The sequence below is a fragment of the Brachyhypopomus gauderio genome, chromosome 1, assembly GCF_052324685.1.
Source record: "Brachyhypopomus gauderio isolate BG-103 chromosome 1, BGAUD_0.2, whole genome shotgun sequence".
NCBI lineage: Eukaryota > Metazoa > Chordata > Actinopteri > Gymnotiformes > Hypopomidae > Brachyhypopomus > Brachyhypopomus gauderio.
The window spans coordinates 13212240-13238662 of NC_135211.1; the positions used below are offsets into that span (position 1 = coordinate 13212240).

Below are 26423 nucleotides of genomic sequence, written 5' to 3' on the forward strand. Positions count from 1 at the left end.
CCTCTGGAGCAGAGGCCCAGGCAGATGTCGGATCCATCTTGTAGACATTGGGTCTGTGAGTGGGCGCAAACCCAAGAGAGGCGTGAGGTGCCCTGAAGATGGCCACAAATCAGCACACCACCAGGCAGGCAAGCCTTCCTTTAAGACGTGCTTCTGGGTCATTACTGGGTGAACTGTTTCTACGTGTAATCACATATGGCACCCGCCTGACTGTTTATAAATTCATTATCCAAGATTATAGGAGATATAAAAACACCATGTAAATCTAATGAAAAAGTACGACATGTACATGCTGAGTTAAAGGTTTCTTTAAGCTTCTACACATTAGAATGCAACGCAATCTCTCACACCCCAGCAAGGCAAATCATCAAAATTCATACATTCCTGGGTGTTCCTGGGTGCGAGGAAAGTGAGAAGGAAACAGCTCTTGGGTGCGGAGCGGGGTGAGATACCATCAGTCTGCTCCCTCCCATCTGCCCGGCCGCTCTGGGCCGCCTGCAGCAGCCGGGTTTTAAAATTAGTCTGTCTAATTGCAACTGGCGTGGATGATGGCGATGGCACCGCACCCTCTCGGAGCGAGGGCGGCCCGCTCAGAGCTCACAGCCCAGGGGCCACTGCTGTGTAACGGGCAGCCGTTCCCCTGGCCTCCTGGCTAGCCTCCGCACTGGTCCCAGCACTGGGAGGACGGAACCGGGCTCCGAGCTCACAGTAGGCCTGGGAAGCCAGAGCACTTCTAATCATCATTCGTGTCAGCGCGACACGCGAGAAAACTACTGCTGGTTATAAATAACGATTTGACAAGCTCTTCGTGTAGTCCCTTGGACTCCAGATGCCTCTCCTATGTGTGTAGTGTAAAAATACAAGCATAAGACGTGTTTACAAGAGAAATCCAGAAGGTGGGTGATAGTGTCTTAATATAGTCTTATTCTTTTAAAAATCCAATACTCAACAAAAGGCCCAAATCCCCTGATATCAGGATTAATTTATATATTTGCCAGAAACCATTTTCCTACTATCGCAAAGGAACGGGCGAGCGAATCAAATCACGCGGAACGAGAACGTGCTCGGAGCCGATACTAAAGAGCGCGGAGGAGAGAACGCTTCCTTCTATCAGGGTCATCTCTCCACACTGATGTATCCCCTGCTCTCTCCATTCCCCAAAGCCATATAATGGTATTCAATAGCAGCGCAAAGGAGCTCGTAAATCACCAGATGAAAACAGAGGTCATTGCAGCCGCTGTTACTCTTTCTCCTTCCCTCATCACCGAGCATCATACCGCACGCTGCCCTTGGCTGAGGGGGGGGTGGAGGTGTAGGCCGGTCCGCACAACCACGTCAACACCACCAACGGCGACAGAGAGAGGGGGGAGGAGACAGGGGCAGATGCGTTGTTGTGCTACACCTGAGCCTGGACCGCCATCTCAGAGACACCTCCGCCCGGCTGTCTGCTGCTGAGAGCTCTCCTTCGGTGTAACACCGTCCTGACGTGTGTGCCCTGTGTGCTCGGCAGTCTGGCAGCTCATCTATCACAGGCCCCAGAAGACGAGTCTCTGGGGGCCGGAGCGGGGTGGGGTGGGGGGGGGGGGGAGGGTTGGTGGGTTGTTGGGCATGGCTGGTCAGCGCCCCCACTTGACCTGCGGTCCCTTCGTTATGCCGTCTCACATGAAGTGTGCCAGGGAGAGAGCAGATGAGGGCTACCCCACAGAGCTAAGCCAAGACACCAGCTATTAGTCAAATCCGTGGCCAGCGGAGTCAGACGAATCACGCTTCCATCATTCTGCAGGGTGAAATGGAGATATGAAGGTATGGAGGTATGGAGAACAGAGCCTAATATATCCTTTGCTAATCATTATCACAGTGTTGGCCTTTGCAATACTGATGTGGGCTACAACATGCAAATGAACCCTCTAACAAATCAGGCTTTATTTGATTTTTTTTAATGCGTGCACCGTGTCTAATCTCAAATATTCCAATGGATGTCCTGTAGGCATTTCGATATGTGAAACATATCATTTTGGTCAAAAATAACCCAGGCCACTTATTACCATGTCGAATCAAGAGCTCGGCATTATGTTCCAGCATATTGCAATGGGAAATGCAACCGCAATATTTAATACAGTAACCTAATCAAACACAATATTGTTGTCCATGTTGTACACCGAGAGTACACTCTCCCCTTTACACTGAATACCCTTCAGGACATGAAGCTCGGCTGCTGTAGCTATCTGCACAGCAGACACCATATTTCCTTCTCATCGTACGCTACCATTCACATGGTGTCTGCTGGAAAGACAACGCTGTGGCAGATAATCACATGGTTAAAACTGCCAGGACGTTGAGTTGCTGCTAATTAATAAAGGGGGTAATGAGGCAGGGAAGGGGTAGAAGACTGCGCTGGTTCTGATTGGATAATGAGAGCCTGACCGCCGTGCGACTACTTCTGCCTCAGGCTTGGGGTGATTCACTTGAGCGTTTTCTAGTTCATCCAGCACTGAATCTGCTGATTGACGTGGCATATGACATTTTGGTGATAGGAAAGAGAGAAAAAGATCTGCCACTTCAGGTTTTACAGGATGTGGCGAGCTGGCGTGATGGGGACTGAGGTGTTTGCAGGTGACTAACGTCTCTATACTTGGAGAGGAATCGGGCAGTGATGGAGAGTGAGCGGCGCCTCGGCGCTGAGGCGGACGCTGTTGTCCTGTCCTTCCGGGCCACCTGTTCGTGTAATTTTAGCAGCGTGGCTGAAGGCATGGGAGAATGACAGGAGGATGTCTCCCCAGGGAAATCACACACCACGCACGGTGGGAGAGGGGAGAGAGAGAGGGAGAGAGAGAGGGAGGGAGAGAGGGAGAGAGAGGGAGAGGGAGAGAGAGTGAGAGAGGGAGAGGGAGAGAGAGAGAGAGTGAGAGAGGGAGAGGGAGGAGAGAGACAGAGGGAGAGAGAGAGAGGGAGAGGGAGAGAGAGTGAGAGAGGGAGAGAGAGGGAGGGAGGAGAGAGAGAGGGAGAGGGAGAGAGAGAAAGGGAGGAGAGAGACAGAGGGAAAGAGAGAGAGGGAGAGGGAGAGAGAGTGAGAGAGAGGGAGAGGGAGAGAGAGGGAGGAGAGAGAGAGGGAGAGAGAGCGGGAGGAGAGAGAGGAAGGAGAGAGAGAGAGAGAGGGAGAGAGAGAGAGGGAGAAGGGGAGGAGAGAGAGAGAAAGAGGGAGGAGAAGGATGGAGGTGGGGAGAAAGGGAGGGACAATGTGTGACAAAGATGGGGGGATGAGCGAGGAATAAGGAGAAGAAGAGTGAAAGAGAGAAAGAGTGAGAGGTTGAAAAGGGGAGGCCAGAGGCATTGAATATGAGCAGGACAAAACAAAATCTCCCAGCTCTCCTAATGCTGTGTGGAGTATATCCTCACTATCCTCTGAGGGGAATACATTATGCTCCATTACCCAAGGAGGAAACCAGAAGAAGCTTTACCTCCGGTTTCCATGGCAACTTGAGTAACTTTTGGCTGAGAAGTTTCCGGATCTCTGTATTGCCACGATTCTCCTGTCCAAATTCACTGAGCTCATTACCCTGGAACAGAGAAATCAAGGAGTCTTTAGTACACACACACACACAGCTCAGATTTGCACATAGAACAGCTTCATCAGAGTGAAACTGAATGATTCCCACAGCTGCGAGATTTGGGACACTTTACTCGTTATTGTTCACATTTACTTAATCAGCTAAACACCAGTGTACCCTTCCGTCTTCATTACAGAATTTAATTAGCGTTGTATTGTTTTCTCTTTTTTTTCCAAATGAGTTTGTCACTGTTCATTGTTGGATGGATACTCAGTGTTCGACTGGTCTGCGTTATCAGCAGTTTTAGGTTGAGTTCTGCAGCTGGGATGTCTCAGGCGTTGTCTCACAGCAGCATCGACATTCTTTCTCCTAAATGAAGATTTAAAACAGCAGTGAGGACGCAGCAGGACGCTGTCTGCTTCATGGACGCCGTTCTGAAAGCACCTAACTGTGTCATGGTAAACATGGAATGTCTGTCTACCTTAATGACCATTGCTGCCTATGAGAAATGACCCGCAAAGTTCTGGGATAGAGGGCCACAATATGCTCAACTAATGGCCTTTCTGCTTTCAGAAGATAATTCATCACATGGTTTGGATTACTTAACTGGAAATATACAGACCTTGAAACATACAGTCCCTGTTTTTTTAAATGATTTCAACATGAGTAAGTAAAGCACAGCCGTTCTAAACTCACTTTAGCTGCACAGTAGAATAATTCTACAGTAACAGTACTGCTGGAAAAAAGCCTTTTTATAAGCTCAAAATGTACATGTGGACAATGTCATCAGATCAATAAAGACAAATTCCATAACTTCTCCTCATATGGAAACGCATATCTTTTAACCCCATGTAAGCCAGAGAACAACCGTTTAAACTTTAGGTGTGAGGTAAGAGTGTGAGGTAGGAGTGTGAGGTAAGAGTGTGAGGTAGGAGTGTGAGGTAGGAGTGTGAGGTAGGAGTGTGAGGTAGGAGTGTGAGGTAGGAGTGTGAGGTAGGACTGTCTTTATTCTCTATAGGGAAAAGAACAAAGATAAACAGAGCACAGGGGTGAGCTGGCTAAACACATAAAGGAATAGCAAACGCTGCAGTACCTGCTCCCAGTACCCCAGTACTTACTCCCAGTACCCAGTACCTACTCCTAGTACCCCAGTACCTACTCCTAGTACCTACTCTCAGTACCCAGTACCTACTCCCAGTACCCCAGTACCTGCTCCCAGTATCTACTCCCAGTACCCCAGTACCTACACCCAGTACCCCAGTACCTACTCCCAGTACCCTGTATCTACTCCCAGTACCCACTCCCAGTACCTACTCCCAGTACCCAGTACCCACTCCCAGTACCTACTCCCAGTACCCCAGTTCCTACTCCCAGTACCCAGTACCTACTCCCAGTACCCCAGTACCTACTCCCAGTACCCAGTACCTACTCCCAGTACCCCAGTACCTACTCCCAGTACCCCAGTACCAACTCTCAGTACCCATTCCCAGTACCTCCCCAGTGCGTAGCCTCCAGAGCAGGTTGCCGTCTCTTGCATGGCACTGTGTGGGTGAGGAGTGCACAGAACTGGTGGAGAGGACACGAAGGGCTTAAACATGGGAGAAGCAAATAAGGTGCTCGTGATTAATATTCGGGTGAGATGGAGGGAGGGAGTGGGACAGGTGCGATGTGTGTGTGTGTGTGTGTGTGTGTGTGTGTGTGTGTGTGTGTGTGTGTGTGTGTGTGTGTGTGTGTGTGTGTGTGTGTGCGTGTGTGCATATGTGTGAGTGTGTCAGTGGGTGTGAGCTTCTAGCTGGGTGCTTGTTGCACTGTGATACTTATGTGCTTAATGTCTTGATAGGGATTTGTTCTCTCGTTAATGAAACACTTCCCGCTGAACAGATAAAAAAAGTGGCAACAAATAAATAAATAAATAAATAAACTAATAAACAAATAAATAATTCTATTCAAGACTAGCAACCAACCTACACATTTCACAGATCATGGTCACATCAGCAGACCAAATATAGTTTCACTGCTCACGTCATCCACATAAGCAACACTAGCATCAAAATCTCATTTATCCACCATACCACTGCACAGATCCACTGCAAAACAGGATGGTCCTGTTTACACGAACCACATCAATCCCTGGCATATCACAGCCAAGCAGCCAGCATCAAAACAAAGGCTCCGTACGCAGCACAATAGCAGGGCTATGCTTCACTGTGCACTACACCGTACGCACGCCCCTGTGTGCTGAGAGCCACTACAAAATTACTTTAATGACTACTGGAGCTCTTCCAGGTCCAGACAATTAGCAAATGCCTCATTCAAATCTGCTGCTTTAGAGTGAAAATCTCATTTGATTACTTGCGGGCAAAGGAAATCAATTAAAAAGCATGTTACCCTGTCTATTTAATGTTCGGGCACAATGCATTATTCGAGAAGCCTGTTTAATTTTAAAATGGATGTGGGACACAAACTAAATAAATAAATAAAACCAGATAAGTGTTCTGTGTAATGTAGCACTGTTAGCATAGTATAAAACTCCCTGGGACAGAGCTAACAATGTTATTACTCAATGCCCAGGAAGGTATTTGTCGTGCATGGGGCTGCACCTTTGTCTTTTAAGCACCAGTGACTAGAGCAAGCCCAGCCGTGTCACACCAGTGCCGTCACCCAGATAATCTCCCTGCTGGCCTTAAGGCTGTCCCTCGCAACCAAGCTTAAAGGGACAGTGCTCGCGTTTGCATTTCAGTCCATTGATATTGCATCACATGTGATCCTGGAAGTGTGGGCATTTTTTAGGTTGGGTTTTTTTTTTTGTATTGCGTGAATCAGAATCACATTGGTGACTCTGCCTAATGAATGGCCAGCCCTAATGCACTCCGAAATAACATTGCACAATGTTAAAATGTCTTTTTTTTGGCAACCATTACATACCAGATAGACAATAAAAATACACAAAAGTTGCGATCAAGAGAATGAGTGTCTGTGGGTATGACAGAGATAGTGAGGCAGCACAATTGTGTCCAGGTGCTTCCTCTGATGGCGAACGTTACCCCTGGACGCTCTGATGAGTGCTAAAATGATGACTGCGAGATGGATTACAAGATGTAGATATGTGCACCAGATGATTGCAACACTCTAATAATTCGCATTTTACCAGGCATTGAGTGCATAAGCATAATAAAACCCAGCTGATGTCTTGGAGCTGGGCACGAGCTGATAGATTCCATAATGTCCTTCAAATGAAGACAGATGCACCATGTATTTTACGTTGACTATTTCTGAGACGACTGTCACCAAAATCTCAAGCGATAGCAAGAACGTCCTTTGTCGAGCGTCTAAATTCTTATGGCACAATAACAGCTCCAAGCGGTCCCTCTCAACGGCACGAAATAATGAGGATGTGTCTGCCAGTTCATCCATTCCAATTAAGTCTGGTGCCGTGACCCTTGTCGTGCAGTCAACAGCACAGGCCTGAGCACCTCGGTCGAGGGCACCCGAATGATTGGCCCCCAGCTCGAGTCGTCCTGACCACTCCCACCCGCCGCTGTCCAAGGGTGTCATGGCGTTGACCCCGGCACGGGGCAGGGGGCAGGACTCATAAATAAACGAACTCCAGATTCCCTCACCCGTGTCTCTCCCGACGAGACAGGAATGATAACCAGATGGCTTCTGGCACCCAACAACAGCTGCAGGCACATGCCTGGGAATATCAGCAAGGTTAATGAATTCTCCTTGTTAGATTAGCAGGGCAGCAGGGAGAGGGACATGTGGGGCAGGGACAGCGTTTGACTGGTAGAAGGAGGAAAAGGAGTAGGCGAGAAGGCGGCCAGGAGTCGAAGATAATGGTGGCCCTTTCTGTTTCTGAAGTGAGTTAACAGCACACCATTGTCAGCCATGTGATGGTTTCAGATTTGTTTCCTTATCATTAAACGGCAAATGTCAAGACAGAAATGGGCTCAGATTAGAAATAGGAAGCGAGATACTTTTCTAGAGGAAAACATTGCCATACAAATTAGGATGTGATATTGTCCACGTAATTTTAAGCACATTCTGCCTCCTAGTTCTGATTGATCAGACGGAGAACTCGGCTTTGTAACTGAACTAACAGTCTGTTTTAAAGTACAGACCACACTTTTCAAGGGGAAGAGATCCCTGCTCTTGGGATCTTCTGGTTTGCACTAGAAAGTCTAGTTGCCCCTAGACGGGGTACAGAAAAGGAAGATGTCAAAGTAGCAAGCAGGGTATAAATCAGATAGGATAAAGCAGCTTTAGCTGATGTCTGTCTCCCAGACCACAATTCCGGCATGCACCCATTTACAAATGATTGCATCATATTTCAGTATGAACTGTGCATTCATACATAGAGTGAAATATTATTGTGTGCATTACAGAGAGCAACGAAATCCATGGATTCTTGTATATGTGCTGTACTAAAGGGATTTGCTGTTTTTCTGACTTCATGCATGCATCCATTAGGAAAGACTGAAACGATGGACATTATATGCAAATAATGTGAAACTGTGATACAATCTATAAAGCAACTGAAATGTCTGCTGTATAGGGCTAAATATAGGGATGAGTTACAGAAACTCAACTTCTGGAGAACTTCTGCTCATATTCTTAAATCACTGGAACAAGTACATCAGCATATTGTCTGTGAGTTGTAAAAACGAAACCTTTTACAATAATACATCATAAAGCACAACATTTAGCTACTCGTATAAAATATGGCATGAATTCATAAATGATGGAAACGGCAAAATACACTTCTGAAACATGGCAAGATGTAATTAACAAGATTTTCCTTAGCTAAAAACTTACTGTGTTCCTCACCTGCTGGGAAAATACTGAGTCAATGTTATTTACTGACAGTCCTGACTTATTTTAAGTGTCCTTTTAAATTACAAGGCACAGAAAATTGACTTAGGTGTTAAATGAAATAGTCCAAGTCAATATGACTACATTAGGGCAAGCATTTCCAAACAGCTTCTCTTACATAAAAGGTCAAAACAGCTACACTTTCCTCAGATTAAGAATTAAGTGTGTTAAATATGACCAGTTGTCCACTAAACTGAACATAATAACTGTCAATACAAAAAAATTACAATCACTGTGGTTGATTGCTCCTAACGTTGTTCCAAAGTGCGGTTTGCAAAGACTTCTTGTGACAATACAAGAGATGTATGAAGGCTCACACCATGTATTTGAGCCCTCAGTAGATAAAGAAAGGAATTATTTCTTTCAGTAATTGCTTTCTGCACAATACCCGCTTGCTTAAACGGCCCCAGCCCTGAAGCTTCTCTCCCCTTACTCAACTTCACATCTTGCTGGTGGCCAAAAAACAATTAGAGTGGAGAGTTTGTCAGCGCAGAGTGGGCCTGAATACAAAATTGATATTCATGGTATTTATAGTCCGCCATAATTCTGCCGCATGGCTAATGGATTGAAATGAATAAGTAAATAGAATGATTCTGAAGCTGTTAAATGAGACAGTGAATCAGAGCAAAGTTTTGGACAAATCACCCGTGCTGTAATGTTATGTTTTGAAAACTTACTCACCAGGGAGGCCTTTTCTTGTCAAGCTAAATGAATGTTTTAATCACCCTAAAAACAGACCCTAAATACTTTCTGTTATTCTCTATTTCCCACAGCAAAAAAGGAAAAAAAAAAAAAAATACAGACAGCTGGAGAAAACGAAGTGAAAAGTAACTTAACGTTTTAGAAATAGATGCTATAAATAAACCCAAACTCTTGCTTTGCTTGCAGTCTGTTTGTGAATGGCGAGTCCGTTTAATAATGTTACCCTTTCTTTATCCTCCCTGCACCTCAGTAGCTACTTGGGGCTCTGAAGGCCACCTACCTGGGCCTGCCAGCCTGATATCATGCCTGCGCACCTCTGATGTGTGTTGCATGTTAAAAGCCCAGGCACACAGAGAGCATGTGCAGACTGAACGGAGAAGAAAATGCATCAAGAACAAGGAGCATGTCTGATAATTTATTTTTTTTTAAGTGACATGCACATATGCATAAAATGCATGCTGGAATATGCATATTTTCACCTAATGTGATGCTGTCCCCAAAATAGTCATTAAAAGAAGCTTGGGGCATTTGTTTGATATTTTGATTAGCATTGCATATATAAGCTTTTCGTCAAGGTCATTTCTTCCTGGGAGTCTCAGTCAACTCGACAACCTCCAAAACTTTCAGTGGGCACGCTGAGCCCAAAAATAATCTTAAAAGCCATGTTGGCGGGCGTGAGACGAAGAGTGCTCCAAGCTTTAATGCTCTTCACTCTAAAGGTGGGAAGCAAACTCACACAAAGCCGTTCGCACACCAATGGAGGGCACCGTACCCCTGACGCAGCAGGCCAGGTGGATGAGAGCGGAAAGATCAGCTGCCTGGGGCACTGGTCTTCTTCTGGGCTTCTCCACACACACTCATCTCTGCTACACCAATCACAGAGCTCAACAGTGCAAGAGCCAGGGCCGAGCCCGTGCTACATCAGGAGACAGCTGGAGGCTGACTGATCCCAGTTCAGCCCTGCCAAGTCTCACTGCAGACGGTTTCAGTGTCTCACAGCATTCAGAGACTGACTAGGAAAACAGATGATTTTTTAATATACAAGGCAGGAAATATAAAATATAAAATATAAAACATGAGGCATAAAAAAACATGAAAGAAAACATCTAATGAAAATAAATAATTCTCAATACAGAATGGGGTTCTTTGTTTCAGCACTGCACAAGATTAACTACTTGCTTTGACGAGGGGACATTTGAGAAGACATTGCTATCTCTCGGTCTTTTTATCTCAAAATGACAAAGATACAAAACGCTGGCCAAAGAACATACATGTAACAGAGCCTGGGTTGGGTACATCAGCGTAATGGCCACTATCCACTCGTTATAATGTCAATAAAGAACATAGCAGGTTTGAAAAATATATTGGTTGTTAACTGTTTTTGCAATATTGGCTTTTTGCCATACTAATATCCCAGAATGCTGTAATGTGCAAACCAGCACTCCAATAAGCCACAAACGTATTTGTGTTTTCATCCACAAGGTTCCACAATGAATGATAAATGCAGCGTATGTCAAGACATTCTGTAATGACACAGAATCCGCTGCAAATGCCAAAAAGGAATTCATAATGCAGTATTTATTTCTCTATATTGTGCAGTCTAAACAAAACCGATTTACTACAATTAAAGCAGTGCAGAGACTACAATCTCCTTGTGTCTGCTAATCATTTGGTTATGCTTTCCTCCGACTATTAACATTTCAGGGATCCATTTCAAAGTCATCTGAAAGTACAACATGCTCCAATATGCCGATACTCAGTGTTTCCCACTATGTGACCATGAAAAATATTTGTCCCATTCCCTTATAATTCATATCTCAGGCTTTTTCCATATATTCAAAATTCCTGCTGGGATGTTTTCCCCACTGCTGCTGGTGTGACCAAGGGCCCTCATGGTGTGGACGGGTCTCTGCTCACCCCCTTCGTTTTGGCAGCTCCAGTGCATTTGGCTCGGTGGGCCTTTCCATGCTGGATTTTTGGGAGCCGTTCTGTCCTGGATTTCTATGAGCTTGTCAACAAAAGGTCCACTAAGTCTGGCTGAATCAGTGTTTACCGCTCCATACAACCCGAGCATGTCTGCTGAGTCCAGCAAACTGACAGACAGTGCTGAGATAAAGACCACCGCAAGACTGCAGAAATCCATTTAGGTTTCAACTAAGACAGAAGCAGCAAACCTCACGACAAACATACACACACTCTAAAATATATATATAGAGACAGAACCACAATAAGAATGTATGAAAATCTATTAAATTCATATCTTTGATTTTTCTTATGTTAGTAGAGACTGTATTGGGCAATGTGGGCTGCATGTTGCCTGTCAGATGGAGGCAAAGTGGTGAGAGGAGGGATTAATGTTTGGTAGGATAATCAATCACAGGGACAGGACACTAGTAAAAATCAATGGGAAGAGTGTGGCTAAGGCTATTTCTTACCAGAGGGAGGAGGGTTATAAACTACAAGGAGACAACAGGCCATAAAGGAGCCGCCACCCCACCCACTCACATCCGTTCTGAAGTCGCCTTGTTTTTTCTATCTGACACCTGCTTATCTGCCGTCTTTAAAACCGCACCGGCTACTCGGACACAGGCATCTCGCCGCATTCTGTGTCAATGTTGCCGGTTTCCTGCGGCGCTTCGCATCGCGCTCGCCATGCCCCGGTATTATAACTCTATTTGGATAATTACCAAAATTACTGTTTCCTTCTGCTCCCACTCTGACTGCGGCTAACTGAGTCACGTCCTGGCTCTCGGCAACAGACGGCAGCAGACCGGTGGAGGGAACCACGCCGGAGTGAACGTGGCCTGGGCTCATATGCACCTCTGATTCCCATGCTGGAGGATGGACAGACGCCAAAGTGACTAACTCGAACGTTATGGTCACAAACGTGTTTTAGCTCCAAATAAAATAAAGTGGCAGGGGACAGTCGTCACATCTGTTTCGATCTGCCACACCTTCAGGCTACAATTGCAACATTTAAAAACAAATGAGACTCGGACGTAAAGAGAAATGTGAGGTAATGGTCACTAGTAATGACATCAACATCGTCTGCGGATTACGCTGGTGCAAATGCGGCAGACGCCGCTGCATTGCGACGCGTGCAGGAACAGGCGCGAGACCCCATGAGAAGCATTGGCGTGGACCGCCGCAAATGCACGCGCGATTTACTGGCTCCGTGTCAAAGCGCTAAAGTGCTTGAGTGGCATTTTCACGCGAGTTCATAAACACCGTGGCGTGATTAAACCCGGCACTGTGCTGGCACGGACACAGGTGAGTCTTCCTCCTCCTCAATCACCAGGACCTGTCTGCAGACGCCCCACCCACACCACGTTTGAGCTAGAGAGACCGTTTTCGTTTGGTCTTTAAATGAAGGCTGTCTTCAAAATGAACCATTTTTTATGAAGGACGAGTGAGTCGACTAATTATGGTATGCTTGAAACTGACTAGCGCATTACGAAATCGTATCACCTGAGTCTAAAAATTGCTGGGAGTTCCTTATTGCCTGGGAATGAAAAGGCATACAAAGCCCCGCCCATTAACACATTAGCGGGTGACTGCTGTTCTATGAATGACAGCGCACATCATTTCCATCATAGTCCATTATATGCTTAGACCCCCACAGAAAATGACATTATTCTAGAGGAGACATCAATATCTACCTATGGTTATGAATTAAACGATATTTATAAGGCTATTGAATGTACAGCTGTCCTGCTGGGTAGGCATATTGGTCCAAAAGAAAATTAATAGAATACATCATCTTCAGAAAAATTGAAAAATATCTGGGTGCATTTACAAATGCACAGGATATAAGTAAAAGAAAACAGTGCATAAGACAAAGGACTGGAAAGGGTATCACACATTAAATATGAGTATTAGAATTCATTCATGTGCAAAATAAAATGGACGTGACTCACCCCTTGTGTCTCCTCTCCATAATCACTGGATTCCTCCCTGTCTGTATGTCTGGAGGAGTGTGAGGGCTTTTTGTGGCCGGACCCCAAACCGTCTGTCTGCCTCTCTGGATCTGTGCAGACATGCAGTCATTATTGTAATAATATAGCATGGACAGTGTTTTCCTCTCCAAGTCTCCAAAAATCCACATAATCTCTTGAACCTCAATAGTGAGATCAAACTGATGTTGATGTATATTACAGTATTGCACCATCTTATGGTTATCACACTGGGTGTTACTCTGGTTCAACTACACAGCCTGTGGAAATTCACCTTCAATTCCTGAGGTCAAAGGGTCACCTTCATGTTTAGTGGGAAACCAAGTCCCATCAGGAAATTTAAGATTTTGAATAGGGTTCCTCAAACTGTAAAGCCACAGGAATACTGACATAACTATATCGGCTTCAACAAACAGGCTTAGATGATGGTAAGGGAAAAAACAATCGATGGTTCAGGTCATTCATCACCAAACGTTGAAGCTGCTGTAATGGCTGCTGGAATCAGTTCTACAGATCCTACTTCCTTGTGCGAGAGTAAGCCAGACAAAGGAGCATAGCCCCATCTCTGAATCCCATGCCCCCCCCCTCCCCCCTCCAGAGACCTGCCTGCTTAGCTTAGCTCACCCTTCTGTGGCCCGCAAGCACATATGCAAAATAATTGACTGATACTTAATAATTGGTTAATACTGCTACAAATTCTTAGGACACAGAGACCCAAGACAGACAAAACAATCTGTTATTTATTACTGTTCATTAATAGTATTACTGTTTTTTCGTTTTAAATAAATTATTTGGAGGTGAGTGAAATGCCAACAGATAGAGAGAGAGAGAGAGAGAGAGAGAGAGAGAGAGAGAGAGATAGAGAGAGAGAGTTTCTTTATCCAGTATTGGTCTGGGGCCACACCAGCTGTGGCCGTGCCAGCTTGACTAATCTGTTCGTTCTCTTAGCATTCGTGTCTCATAAGCCTGAGTGATGATAAGCTTTTTGGGGAAGGACACACAGAACAGTGCATTATGGGCCAGGGATGGTGCTGCAGATGAGATTTATCACAACTTACTTGCCAGGTATAGATGAAAAAACGGGGGGAATGCATGACAGAGAGAGAGAGAGAGAGACGGAGAGAGAGACAGTGAGAGAGAGAGAGCGAATCAGAGAGAAGGAGATAACATCAGAATGGGGTAAAGGTCAAGGGAAATAAGATGAGAGGGAGCTGGAGACACCCAGCAGTGTGCGGGCGAGGCTGGGAGGGTGTGTGGGCGAGGCTGGGAGTGTGTGTGGGGGGCGGTGCAGCAGCGAGGTGAGAGAAGCCGTAGCACATCAATGCCAAGCTCCCCACAACAGCAGTGTGAAGAGGAGGAGAGAAAAGATAGCACACTATCTCGGAAGGAGCAGGGGGCCGGTCCCACTGGCTGTCCCAAGCAGCCACAGGCTTACTAGCTGCCAGATGGATAAGGGATAAATGGCATCTCTTTTCCCAAATTGCCTCCCATTTTAAGTATACGGTCTGCAGGCCAGTTACAGCAGATGTAGGTGGGGGTAAGGAGAGGCAGACAGAAAAAGCTCAAGTCAGCCAGAAAGGCTGAACAATTGACAAACTTCAAGCTGAGCCTCGTATTGTATCTGTCATCTGTACTAGAGGAACCATTTTGGTTTCAGATCCCTCCCCCATTTCATTAAATATGTAAGCTGACATATTTATAATGTTTACTTGCTTAGTACCAACATCTGTGGTCATTTTCAGTTTGTTTCAAACGCTGTTTAGCTTTCTGTCAGAGCTGAAATACATGCTCATTTGCGGTTTAGGTAAGGTAATAGTCAAGAACATTACAATTATGATGTCCATCTAATTGTGAGGTGAAGCACAGCATATGCTATTATGTATCACAGATAAAGTAAAGCATGCTTTGGATGAAGCAAACTTCCTTTTTCTCCTTACTTTTCACCACACCTGACCTAACAACTTTGTTCCAGAACCCTACTGGCCTCTCCTGGATATTGGCAGGGACTCTGCATAGCCCGTCATTCCTATATGGATCACCAGAGCTGATGAAGAACGTCTGTCTGAAAAGTCCCGTTTCTCTGGAATCTCAGTGTATTGCAATTTTCACTACCTCTACATATTTTACTACAGAACATAGCAGTCACTGCCTGGAATGTGGTTCACCACATATTACATACCCTCAAATTACAGCTGACATTCTGGAAGTCATCTTCATAGTCATTATTCCATTTCAAATGCTGCAGGACAGAACCACATGCTAAAAATGTGTCACTGTCCAGTTGCTTAGGGAGGACAATTTCTGCCTTGGCCCTTGGCATTTAACATGAGCAGCTACAAGTTATAAGTCAGAATCTATATGCTGTTTCAGTGCTAGAAGATGGGTAAAAATGTGTGATGCACTGTGGGACCTCAAGAAAAATACACCACTTCATCAAAGATAGTGGTCGGAACGATTTTTTTTTTGTTCCTACAGAGAGCGTTAACCTGGGATTTCATGATCCGCGCCCTCCTCCAGATGGTTACAAACGGACAAAAAAATCAAAGGATCCTAAGGGTTTTTTTTTACACATACAGCATGGTTGGCAACACAATTATCCCTAACTGCTTTATCAATAAAGCCCCTCACTGGTAAATACAGAGTTAGGATCAGGCTTGATGTCCTGTTAGAAGTCCCACAGTCACACATTGCTTCTCTCTCCAGTTAATGAAGCCTCCTTCAGCCCAGTCAATACCATGTCGATTTATGTGCCAGCTCAGTGAACAGCATCTTTGTCGAGTTCTCCAATAATACTGAAATAATACTGCATGCTTCCATTTATTTTCAGTTCAATAGAATCGAATTGTACATTTTAGATGTAACTGGGTCGCTCTTTTCAGCAGTTCATTACTATAAGAAACAAATTAGGACATTTAAAGCTAATGACCCTATAAATAAGTGATACAGGCTCATAAAGATTCATATTAAATGTGATATTTATGTTCCAGCTTCACCATATTTCAGTATGTAAATAAAACACACCTCAAACAGACTTTTAAAGCTAAAGGTTAAATGCTAGGTAGGCGCTATCTACTCTAACTGTGACATTCTGTAACCTATTCTAGCTGTGACAGTCTGTATCCCATTCTAACAGTGACATTCTGTAACCCATTCCAGCTGTGACATTATGTAACCCATTCTAGCTGTGACATTCTGTAACCCATTCTGTTAATCAGGACATCCTGAACACAATCCAGCTTTCAGACACCATGATGTTTTTGAATATTTCTGAACTCTCTTAGCATTCATAGATGTTTTGTTGTCTCGCCAAGGCCAGTGCATTTAATTAATCGTGCTGCCCTCTTTATTGCAAGAATTGTCCCCATTTATCCATATACACACACACACACACACACACAGAGAGTGAGAGACTGTGCGCTTGTGTTGCTGAAGAAATGTAACAGTCATTGCTCATGCTCTGTTTCTATAATTAACCCTTTCGTTTTGTTTTTGTTAAGAACTATGCTAATTACTGTCCCACATGATACTAATAATATAGGGGTAGGATTTGCATGGGTATAACATAACGGTGCACCATCGGCTAATTATGTTGTAGATGTTTTATTTTAAGCTAAATCACAATTTAGTCATCTTTGACATATATTGTCGTATAGAGAATATGTACTGCTGGATGTTGACAATCTCCTCAAAGAACATCTGAAGAAAATGACAAATTCAGACAAAGGGATTTAAATCACAAAAGTTGTGTTCTGTGAAGGCAACCTTCAGAGTCCATTTAATTCTAGCCAGAGAAAAAAGCTGTGTATGCCACAGGCGGCCCCCACATGGCTCCCGGCCATGCCGGCCAGACAGGAACAACCTGGGCTGCTGTCACCCTCTGCTGCCATATTGTCAGTGATAGAGAAGACCAGTGATGTGACGAGCGGGTTAATGAGAGGCTGTCTGGAGTTCACGCATATGACCTTCTAGAACAGGGGCGATTCACCCTACCCTACTCACACGGCTACCTCTGGCACTAATCACGGCCCAGTCGCTTGTTTCTGCACGACTGCATTAATGTGTGTCTTTGTAGCCTTACGTTTTGATCAAGTGTATAAATCTATATGTGATGCAGCACGCACAAAGAAATATTCACAGGTCTTCTACACACTTGCATGCCTCTGCTAAGGTGTTAAAATAGGGGTGAATAGCTGTGGAGGCTGAACCACATGGCTGGCTGTTTGACAGGACTCCCACTGCAAATGTAGCCCCATTAACAGAAGATGGCCCAGTATTTCACCCTGATCTACTCCTCGTACGAGCCCCTGGCCTCTGACTTGGTGATGGCAAATCCATCGATGGCTCTTCCCTTGACTGCTCGGTACACTCCATCATGGAGGCATATTAACATGCTGGACACTGCCACCACTGATGGGCCATTTGTGAGGACAGATGGCCGAGATGGAAGGCTTGATTTGTCAATCCGAGGGAAAATATTGCCACATTTTCACATGCAGCGACGCAGCACGAGTGACAGAGCTTTCTGCTTTCCCAATTTTCAACTTGAATATAAGCAGTCTGTTTAGCTAATGAAGCGTGCGCCCATCTGTTTGTCCGTTTATGTTAGACTATATGTTATAGGAAGCTTTAAAGCTGACTCAGCTTGCTGAAATGGTGTTTTTTTCAGTTTGGGTGCTAACAGTCTTCCAGTAGTCTGTGAATCGAGATCTGTAAGCTTAGCGTAAAGCAGACGACCTGTGCAGGTTGGGAAACAGTGGACATTCTGCTTTCTGCAGCCTTGAGCTGATGCGTTGCCCACACACATCCACACATGCACACAATTTTCCCGCCCATCCTGCCCAGTAGGGATTCACAGCAGTGACTGAGAAGCAATCACCAGAACTGGAGCTGTTCATGCTTTCTTGCTCAACTCAGCCCAGAAATAAATTCTAATCCATGCTGCCCAAGGAAACACACAAAGTGCACTACATTAACCAAAATGAAATTTAAGGAAGCAATTATAACAAGTGCATGCAAGCTAAAACCACAAACATTATCTGGAAAATAAATTATTATTCAGCCCCCAAAACTAAATAGTTCAAAGAAGAAACCACTGTTGAGGGATTAGTCCCCACAGCAGGCTAGCCCTGGGGACTGGAGATGCTCTCATCAATGGTTGGTTGTGTTCTCGCGGGGCTGAGTGAGAACTCTCACAGTGGAGGGGATCCATTTTGGCCATATGTCACATCTCCGCCCTGCAGCTCAACACATCTGCTCTGTTAGGGGAAAGTGGACAGTGATGAAGAATGTTTCTCCTGTTCTCGCTGGCTCTGGACCACATTTGTACGCTCAAGTGCAACAAAAGTTTGGACGAAGCAGCAGCGAAAGGGGACTTTCTTCTGATGTGCGTTTGCTTGCCTTAGCACTTATTTGGTTCTTTAAAATCCATAGCTTTTACTCAAATTCACTCACATCTAGGACACGGGGAGCATTCAGTAGCTCAGCTCTAAATCAATGTCATGTCAGCTACTCACTCTGATCCATAACTGAATGCATGAGAGGCCTGCTATTGGACAATTATAGATTTGTAATTGACACATCCATGCAGTGGATGAACAGTATAACATTTCAGTAGGGAACTGTTCACCCCTGACTCTACATCGAATCTTTTTAATTACCTTGCACCTGTAAACAAATGAACAAACTGTTTGTTTGTTTACTGACGTCCCTTATGGTCTCACGTATTTGCATATTAATCTGCAGTAATCCAAATCAGCATGAGTGTAATGCCCGTACGCTGATGCGTCGGAAATGAACTCTGTTTGTGTAATCTGGCCCTGTTTCAGTTCTTCTCACACACTGAAAACAGCTGCAGTAGCCTCTGTGTAATAGATCTCATTATAGGCCTCTAGTAATTGGAATGGCGGTGGATAATTATATTTCTGTTTGAGTGGACTCTGCTGTTCTCCCTGTCTGTCTCCGGGAATGACAGGTGCCAGTCCGGCCCAGAACAAACAGCAGGACTCAAAGGTCTCGTACAAAGAAAGTTAGATGAATTAGTCACTCTGTAGATTTCAAAACCCTGGAGAATGAGAATGGGCTTTATGATAGCCTAATTCTGAGATAATTAGAAGATTAAGGCACTCTGTTAATATAATCATACTGCAACACAAACATTAAAATGCATGTTCTGTAGTTTTGAATAAAACATCTACTTGTTTTATGCCTCACCGACTTGCGGGTGACAGGATTTACAGTTTTGACCTAAATAGGCTAAACATTTGAGACAAGCGATGACTTGCCCCACTTTTAATAAAAAGAATTTGGTTAACAAAATACCAAAAAATGACTCTCTAGTCCACATTTTACGAGTGAAGAGGCCGATTTATTTTTGTTACTGCCCACGTATAGCAGGCAGCAGATGCGGTTTGGGGTTAGCTCTGTCTGCTAGGCTGTCGTCGGCGAAGTGTACTTACATGGTGGGACGTTAGAGCTGTGAAACCGAAGCAGGTATGAGGAGAGGGAAAGGGGAGACCCTAGAGAGATGAGAAAGGGATTCGTGCTGACATGTTTTGACATGCGCTGTCTGTGGAGGGATCGGTCTAGCTTGTCTACGTCTGTCTGAGATCGTTGCACTGAGATCGCACATCACCTTTGAGAAATGGGATGAGAGCTGAAAGCGGCCCTCTATCAACGTCTCCCTTCTTTGCTGTCTGTTCTCTGACACTGCCTGTCTGATAATATATATTTCATATAAGGACATATAGCTCAGCATTGCACAGCAAAATGTAATACTGGGGAAATAATGTGTTGGGAATATGGTAATAAATGATGACAAGATGGGTAAGCTTGCCAATTATATAATAAGAGGCATTTCATCTTCACAAAACAGAAGTAGGTTATCCACACACTAGCCATAGGAATATGCCATGCTAAGTTCAGAGAAATGTTCAGACAGCAGTGGCCTCTCTCGGCATAATCCTGAAATCAAACCTGAAACATGGGTAACCTCCGAAGTAGGGCCCGGTCCATTATACAGCAATGCTCAAACCAGAACGAGCCAAGACCACTCTACCCACCACACTATGATCACCTCCACCCACCACTCTATGATCACCTCCACCCACCACACTATGATCGCCTCCACACACCACACTATGATCACCTCCACCCACCACACTATGATCACCTCCACCCACCACTCTATGATCACCTCCACCCACCACACTATGATCACCTCCACACACCACACTATGATCGCCTCCACACACCACACTATGATCACCTCCACCCTCCACTCTATGATCACCTCCACCCACCACACTATGATCACCTCCACCCTCCACTCTATGATCACCTCCACCCACCACTCTATGATCGCCTCCTCCCACCACTCTATGATCACCTCCACCCACCACATTATGATCACCTCCACCCACCACACTATGATCACCTCCACCCTCCACTCTATGATCACCTCCACCCACCACACTATGATCACCTCCACCCTCCACTCTATGATTACCTCCACCCACCACACTATGATCGCCTCCTCCCACCACTCTATGATCACCTCCACCCACCACATTATGATCACCTCCACCCACCACACTATGATCACCTCCACCCACCACACTATAATCACCTCCACCCACCACTCTATGATCACCTCCACCCACCACACTATGATCACCTCCACCCACCACACTATGATCACCTCCACCCACCACATTATGATCACCTCCACCCACCACTCTATGATCACCTCCACCCTCCACTCTATGATCACCTCCACCCACCACACTATGATCGCCTCCTCCCACCACTCTATGATCACCTCCACCCACCACATTATGATCACCTCCACCCACCACACTATGATCACCTCCACCCACCACACTATAATCACCTCCACCCACCACTCTATGATCACCTCCACCCACCACACTATGATCACCTCCACCCACCACATTTTGATCACCTCCACCCACCACACTATGATCACCTCCACCCACCACACTATGATCACCTCCACCCACCACATTATGATCACCTCCACCCACCACTCTATGATCACCTCCGCCCACCACACTATGATCACCTCCACCCACCACACTATGATCACCTCCACACACCACACTATGATCACCTCCACCCACCACACTATGATCACCTCCACACACCACACTATGATCACCTCCACCCACCACCTCCACCCACCACACTATGATCACCTCCACCCACCACACTATGATCGCCTCCACCCACCACTCTATGATTGCCTCCATCCATCCACCATCTCTGCATTTTTACTTTTAGTCCGTCCCATTCCACTCCTCCTCCCTCGGGCCGAGTCGAGCACTCGTATGCCTGGAAGAGACCTGCTCTCCCAGTTCTGCGAACACATCTCATTATACAGGGCACTGTGGACAGCAATGCAGAATTCTGACTGACTTTGAAATTTGAAAGAAATGTGAGAGGATTTTCTTTTTATACTAAGCTGACAACCTCAAATCACCTGCTATTTGGGCCAGTGTAATCTCACTTTCTTCAGTCAGGAGTAGTGAAAAACGTTCACAGGCTGTATTACAGGTATTGGATCAGACAGCAGCTCATTCTTCTACCTATCAGTTTAACAGCCAGCTAAAATACCAGCACTGGACTCTGAGTCTTGCTGTGCACTGACCACACATCTTAGAAGAAGGTAATTTCATAAAAGACTAAATGGCACACCATGTCATACCACTACGCACAATCAGTTAGTGACAGAAACAGCAAATCATGGACAGAGTTTGCCGGTGAACAAGTTTTGCAGTATTTCTTCTAGAGCTGCATAGAGAACTGTCTGGTGCCTTGTGCTGTCATTAAACAACATGATGTAATTTCATAAAGGTGCTTAGGGCCAAACTCTACACAGACATGCATACGCTGCATTCGGCACAATGAAACAATGAAAGGTTTTGGCAGGTGTCTCTGTATCTCCCACTGTTTCCTACTCCCATACCCTGACAGTGACCTTCACATCTGTTTTCTTGCTGCTATGGCAACTTGTGAGGCGGGTGCACCCCACATGACAGTCCCCCAGGGTATTAAAACCAGGATAGGGGCCAAACATCTCACACACACACACACACACACACACACACACACACACACACACACACACACACACACACACACACACACAAATACATGCATACACACATACACACACACATATTTTATTCTTTCTGATCATTTCTTTTGCTTCACTACAGCAATGCTAATGCTTAATTTATACTGTTTTCTAAGCTGTCTGCTACAGTGCTGCTGTTTCCGGAGTCATCGTTAACCGCACTTCAGCTCTTCCAAAGAGATCCTCTGTGAATAAAGATCTCTAAGTGGATGACACGAATATAAATATTTATTAATGAATACATGCATGTTAGATTCAAACAAATGCAAAAAAAAAAAAAAAACATTCATTCTCCTGGCAAGATGGAGGATATTCGAACAAGGGAGAAATGTAATGAAAAAGAAGATAGACTGCTGGAAAATTAGACAGATACTACCAGAGAAAGAGAGAGAGAGAGAGAGAGAGCAAGCAAGAGTGATGGGGGAGCACAGACATGAGGGAGTGAGAGAGATGAAGCGTACAATGAAACAGGCCTCCAGCAGACAGTGCACCCTCAGCCTCAGATCACTGAGGAGCTGATGAGTCCCCTAGTGGCCAAAGCTGGTAGGGCACTCTTCAAAGATGTTTGGCATGATGAGCCAGAGACTTTAGTGCACTTTACTTGTGTTAAAAGATCTCACCACCACAAGAAAGACACCTACCAACAAGTAACACATTCTGAAAAAAGGGTCTCTCTGCATGAAGCATTAGACAGATGGCACTTAACAGGCCAGCACAGAAATTAATGTTGTGTATAGTGGTGTTCAGATCGATTTGTGCCTTGCTCTGCAGGGCCACATAACAGGAACCTACAGCAGCATGTAAGCCTCAAGCAAAAAGCTTCAGCCAGTTTTCTCTTCAAACAAGAACGTGGTAATAAGACGTTCACCTTGCCTTTAGAAAATCCAATTCATTATTTTATTAAAGGTTTGAGCAGCTCTCACAGTAATAGGAAAATGGCAACCGATAAAAACATTTGGTAACCTGGCACTTACAAAGTGCTCCACAGCAAGGTTTCAGATTACTGTAAGATAATACCATAACATTCTCTGGAATGTTCTCCCAGTAAAACATCACATTGGGATTGTTTTTTACAGTAAATCTAAGCTCTTCTACAAACCTGTTACTTCATTACGTAATGTTCTTCCTCTTTTAAAAAAACACTAACACAGTGTTCAGGTAAACAGGTTCATATTTTTGCCCACTTTCATGTACATTTCATGTTCTTGGTGTACCTCATGTGTCGGGTGTACACAGAAATAATAAGAGGCAAACAGTCCCATCCACCCACCTAAGCTTCACATGCAACAATGGAGGAAAAATTGGGGACGCGAGACGCATTTGCACCCATTCATCACAACACACTTTCAACACCGCATGCTAAATGCTCTTATCAAAGCACTGCACAGACGAGCCAACACATATTCATTCATTATGGAAGGAAGCTCCCATATACTTAAGACTCCGTCCATGGTTGGGAATGGGGAACGTACAGACCTTCTGCACAGCCAAAGCACTCCTTTCATGGGGTAATGTTTCTGTAAGGAGGTGGAAATGGGAACGTTGGTTTGAATGCACCTTTAGCACTTCTTTGCTGGTACAGGAAGATTCAGAGATCATCCGAGCACTAGGGAACACACACACTAGGGAGAAACCTCTCCTCCGAGGCTGGGATTATTCTCTGAGTAACCACAGGTGTTGTAGATTCTTCACCAACCAGGACATTTTACTGTAATAAACACACAAGGATAAGGGAGGCTGTCTGCCACCCAGAGATGGGGTGGAAGAAAAAAGAGAGAGAGAGAGATAGAAAAAGATGAAAAAGAGGAGAACATATTAAGAGACAGACATAGATAGATAGATAGATAGATAGATAGATAGATAGATAGATAGATAGATAGATAGATAGATAGATAGATAGATAGATAGATGAGGTGAGAGACAGAGAGATACAGACAGAGGGCAATAGCAAGCATAGGAAGCCCCCTTATCTTCCCAGGAATGGGGTAACTGGTCCATGCATCTGGCACTAGCAGGCTGGCAGATGGATCAGGAAGGAGCTTTTTTTTCTCTCCTGTCCCAAAATGGCTCACGTTTTTGAAATGCACTGGGTGCTCCGGGCTCTTTTAGGTTTCTGACTTTTTTTCTGGGAGTGTAAGTAAATGGAGATTTATTGATGTAGGTCAAGGTGTGTGAAGATGCATGGGGCCAGATCTATTACTATTTGAGTGTCCACTTACAACCAAAGCTGGCAACTAGCAACAAATTCTACATGCAGGGAGAGCTGGAATAAACATTTACAGTGAAGCTGTCTTGCATACATAAACAATTAGATGTGTGCTGGGTATTAAAAAGTCAATTAAGATTAAGCAGCACAAGGAAAATTTTACATCAGCACTTCATGTATACTCTATGTCACTGACAACCTGCACTGTAATGTAAGCTGCCCCCTTCACCTAAAACAACTATTTAATATTGTCTACAAATAAGGAATGATAATGGCTCCTGCACGATTAGATGGAGTCCACACAGAGCATATTTACTGCTCCAGAGCAAAACCAGGTTTGTGCTGAAGACAGCACTATAGCCTCTAGGAATATCAATGAGGGTTCGAGAAGTTGGGAGTTCAGTCTGGAGACTGAGGCGGCTTGCAGCAACTAAAACCCTGCAGGAAGATGTTGAGTGTAGGTAGCAATTTGCAGACCTGTGAATGTCTCATTCTCTCTCTCTCTCTCTCTCTCTCTCTCTCTCTCTCTCTCTCTCTCACACACACACACACACACACACACACACACACACACACACACACATTGCATGGCCATCCATAAGCAGTTGCAGGCTTGTCTTTATGGGATGTTTAAGTGAATTGAGAAACAGATCTTTATTCCAATCCCCTTTATGACACTGGATATGTTACAAGCTCATTGCTAACACAGATGCTGGAATATCACAGGGATGGACATCTTTAGGACATCAGATTCATTTACGTTTACAGCATAATTGCACCAGGTCCATATGGCCCTGTGGAACTCAACACGGCACAATCAAGACGATCTCTTCCACAAGATTAGCGGCCACTCGTATTCCGATACTTCATGCAAAGACCAACAGATTACTCTCAGAGGTCAAAAGCACCAGACAGGAAACGCCGCTAATCTTTCCTGGGCTACCTGGTGTGGCAGCAGACCTGGCCAAAGTCTTGGCAGAGAGTAGCAGGGCATGGAGTGGTTCGTCTCCAGGTCTGCACAAGCCACAAAATCCCCATGTCCCATACACCTCCTGCCCTGGTCGCTGAGCACCGTCACATGTCCCGCGTGTACTTGCTCTGAGCCAAGTCAACAGAGAGCTGCCTGTTCCACCACCAACCCCACCCACACCACCCACCCCGCCTCCTCTCCTTGCCAGCACCGAGCCGCATTACAGATTCACAGTGAGACTCAACGTTCCCAACATTTGCATGACAAAATGAGCTCCTCCCCCACCCAACATCACACTGAACGCAATTGAAAGATCCAGTTTTATTTTTATAGCAGGTGAAAAAGAGAGCCGCGATCAAAAGCCACAGTATCCGTGTTCCTTATATATATCAGGTTTAAACAACACCATTACTTCTATTAATGGGATACATTACAATCATGTAGAGGCTATGAAGTCTATAATAAGGAGCAGATTTATGGGGTAATAATCCAGATAGGATAATGAGTGAGTCTATACGAATATTGTACATGATGACCAATGCAAAGGCGCTAACAAACATTCAGTCCTACCTTAGCTTTCATGTCTACTGCTATTTTTGTTCTTCCAAAATAAGCGCCTAATCGTTTTCATAAACTCTTCTAATATGGAGTCCATACTTTCGTGAAATGCACTAGTCACTTCATCTGTCTTTTGGTTTAAATTGAATAGTGGCTGTTCATCCAGCAGTTTTTTTTTACAAGGCTCAGCACTGTGGATTTTATGGGGGGGGGTTCCATTTGGACATCCTGAGCAAGAGAAGATGTCTTAGATATTACATCTTCAGATGACACATCCTTCTGCTCCAAAGACTCCAATTATATTTTGGCATATTTCTATTTTCGCGGCTAGATATGCCTGTTTTCCAAAATTACGTATTATTCATGGAGCATTCAGTTCTTATCGTTGAAATTACCTGTCAAATACTTTTTCATCGACATCCAGGTTACTCTGTCTAAAGAGGTGCATTCCATTCGAGAA

General features: G+C 44.9%; 1 protein-coding gene across 1 annotated transcript in view; it reads right to left on the reverse strand.

Annotated features, from left to right (window-relative positions):
• Positions 1–26423, reverse strand: part of b4galnt4b (beta-1,4-N-acetyl-galactosaminyl transferase 4b) — a 57060-nt gene that overhangs the window by 27361 nt on the left and 3276 nt on the right. Inside the window, exons 3-4 of the mRNA XM_076997601.1 lie at positions 13040–13149; positions 3459–3557 (exon numbers count right to left, since the gene is read on the reverse strand). Coding sequence (XP_076853716.1) covers positions 3459–3557; positions 13040–13149 — 209 coding nt within the window. The remainder of the gene's footprint in view (positions 1–3458; positions 3558–13039; positions 13150–26423) is intronic.